The 2,505-nt window shown below is 41.8% G+C and overlaps 1 protein-coding gene across 1 annotated transcript; it reads right to left on the bottom strand.

The window, feature by feature from the left end:
- Positions 1-784: 784 nt before the first annotated feature.
- Positions 785-2,196, bottom strand: LOC141139145 (uncharacterized). Its single transcript, XM_073624987.1, has 2 exons — positions 2,093-2,196; positions 785-1,319 (listed from the first exon to the last, which is right to left on the bottom strand). The coding sequence occupies exons 1-2, from the start codon at positions 2,186-2,188 to the stop codon at positions 792-794; spliced, it is 624 nt and encodes a 207-aa protein (XP_073481088.1). The 5' UTR covers positions 2,189-2,196; the 3' UTR covers positions 785-791.
- Positions 2,197-2,505: the final 309 nt, after the last annotated feature.

Genomic DNA, 2,505 nt, shown 5'->3' with positions numbered 1-2,505 from the left:
CGGATAAAAGAACATGTGAAGAATATCCTGAAAGGCCATGATAAGCACAGCGTCTCTAAGCACTTCTTACTATGTCACAATAAGGACCCTTCTCACTTGAGATTCTGGGGGATTGAACCCTATATCAGACACTGGCGGGGGGGACACAAGGTTAGGTCCCTTAGCCAGGCTGAATCCAGATGGATCTTTACCTTGGATACATTTGCACCTCGTGGCCTCAACATAGAATTCGATTTGAATTGCTTTCTGAGTGACTTTTAAATCTCTATGGACATATATCTGCTTGGGTAGAGTATACCTGGTTTATCCCTACACTCCCTCTCTTCTTTCTATGCTCCCTGCCCCTCAATTATATTTAAGGTACCAGTCCCTGCGATCGTAGACTTTCTCTAATTAATACAGTGGCGGCTGGTGAGATTTTTGGATGGGGGGGGCGCCAGACCCCGCCCATAAATTTTGACCCCTCCCACTTCTCATAAACCACACCCCTTATATAATCCACCCACTCCGTTCCCTGTATTCCACTTGCTTCCACCCATAGTGTCAGGAGTATACAGCTCAGATCACAGGGCAGAGTATACAGTCCCAGCATCACAGGACAGATTATATATCTAGATAAAATATTGAAAATGTTTAAGTCAACTGTTAAAGAATGCAATAAATGTACCACGAATCAGTGAATTTTTTTACAACAGCAAACAAACTTTATTGTACAAGAAACAACAACAAAAAAACTCTGAAAAGGTGACTGAATACAAATGCACGCCACATTCACATTAGTGCCAGTAGAACTATTTGAAAATAAATTTTGCTCTCCTTTCTTTCTGGCTTGCAAATTTCTCTATGACCTTCTGGTTGAAGTCAGTCATCTCTGTCACCACTCTCTTTTCCATTGACAGCATGGCCAATGCATTCAGCCTCTCCTGGGTCATGCTATTTCTCAGAAAAGTCTTAATTCTTTTTAAGGTTGAGAAGCACCTCTCAGCTTCTGCTGTGGTCATGGGTGTGGTGATGAGGATCTTTAGCAGAGTGACAGTCTCTCTAAATACATGAACAAGATTGTTCTCCACAAACAGCTGGAATAGGTCCACAGCACCATTGCACTTTTTGAACTCTTCTGTGCAGTAGATGAGATCAAGCTCTGTCTTTAACTTACTCTTATTGAGCATTGGATAGGCCTTCAAAGTCTCACTCAGTGCATTCTCCGGAAACTCCTTTGCGTACTGTTCAAACTTGTCTGCTTGAAGCAAGGTGGCACTAACAAGGTGTTTTGTGAAGGAGAAACGTTGCATGGTGTGTAATAGTATGGTATCACAGACCTATAGAGTGAAGCATAAAAACAAAAATTAGGTAGTGATCACAAAATGTCAATGTCATCTGTGTTAGCTCCCTGAGCATCAGAAATGCATGAAACTTATACATATTTACTAAGAATGTCTTGTCCAATTGTATGGAGTTCTGAGAAATTATGGATTCAAAAACACTGAAACTGATCTCCCTTCATAACATTAAAACTGGCCATTTTAAAATATTCAGTTTTAAGTTATAAAGGGAGATCAGTTTCAGTGGTTTTGAATCCATAATTTCTCAGAACTCCATACAATTGGACAAGACATTCTTAGTAAATATGTCAAGTCTCATGCATTTCTGATGTTCAGGCAGCTAACACAGATGAAGGCTGTAATACTAATGTTATCCACTAGAGGGAATAACAAATCCTTTTAGATCACATCATTTTTATATGAATATTGTAAGAAAAATATTTTTCTTTCCAATCTTCATATCTATAAGTGCAGGTTCACACAGTGGCGACTTGTCAGGCGACCTAGCTGCCTGAAAAGTCGCCTCCCGGTCTGTACAATGGAACCGTTCTAATAGGAGCGACGCAAGTCGCTCCGACTTAGAAAAAGGTTCCTGTACTACTTTGGGGGCGACTTGCATAGACTTCTATACAGAAGTCGTTTTGCAAGTCGCCGTGGAAGTCGTGTGCAGGTCGCCTCGGTGAGGCGACCTGCAAGTCGCGCCGCTCTTGTGTGAACCGGGGCTAAGTGAGCTATCAAAAATACAAATATTGCAACAAATTAAAACTCACCTCGGTTGCAATGCGTTTCTGTTCTCCTGGATTCAGCGAGCCCCGCCTCTTCGGTTGAGAACCACCTTGACTGCTTTGCTCAACCAGGGATGGCATAGAATCTCTGCAAAATGTATGAACAATAATAATAATAAAAAAATAATATTAATAACAACAACACATGGAAAAGGAGGAATGCAGCTGCTACCTGATCTGCTGTATGTCCCGCTGGAACTGCTGGATGCTCCCCTTAATGTGGACTGAATCTATGTCCTTCTTCTGGAGTTTGGCATAGAGGAGGTCCACATGTGGCATGATGTTGTGGAAAAGCGTAAGAAAGTATTTAAAATCTTGATCCTCCAGCAGCGCGGCAAAGCCTGCTGCCTCTCTCATGGTAACAGAGTCAAAATCATCTGAGTCTCGCATGGTTTCAA

The sequence above is a fragment of the Aquarana catesbeiana genome, linkage group LG04 (genome assembly GCF_042186555.1).
Source record: "Aquarana catesbeiana isolate 2022-GZ linkage group LG04, ASM4218655v1, whole genome shotgun sequence".
In the NCBI taxonomy this organism is placed as follows: domain Eukaryota; kingdom Metazoa; phylum Chordata; class Amphibia; order Anura; family Ranidae; genus Aquarana; species Aquarana catesbeiana.
The sequence above is the reverse complement of the archived record's forward strand: the minus strand, read 5'-3'. Positions and strand labels throughout refer to the sequence as shown.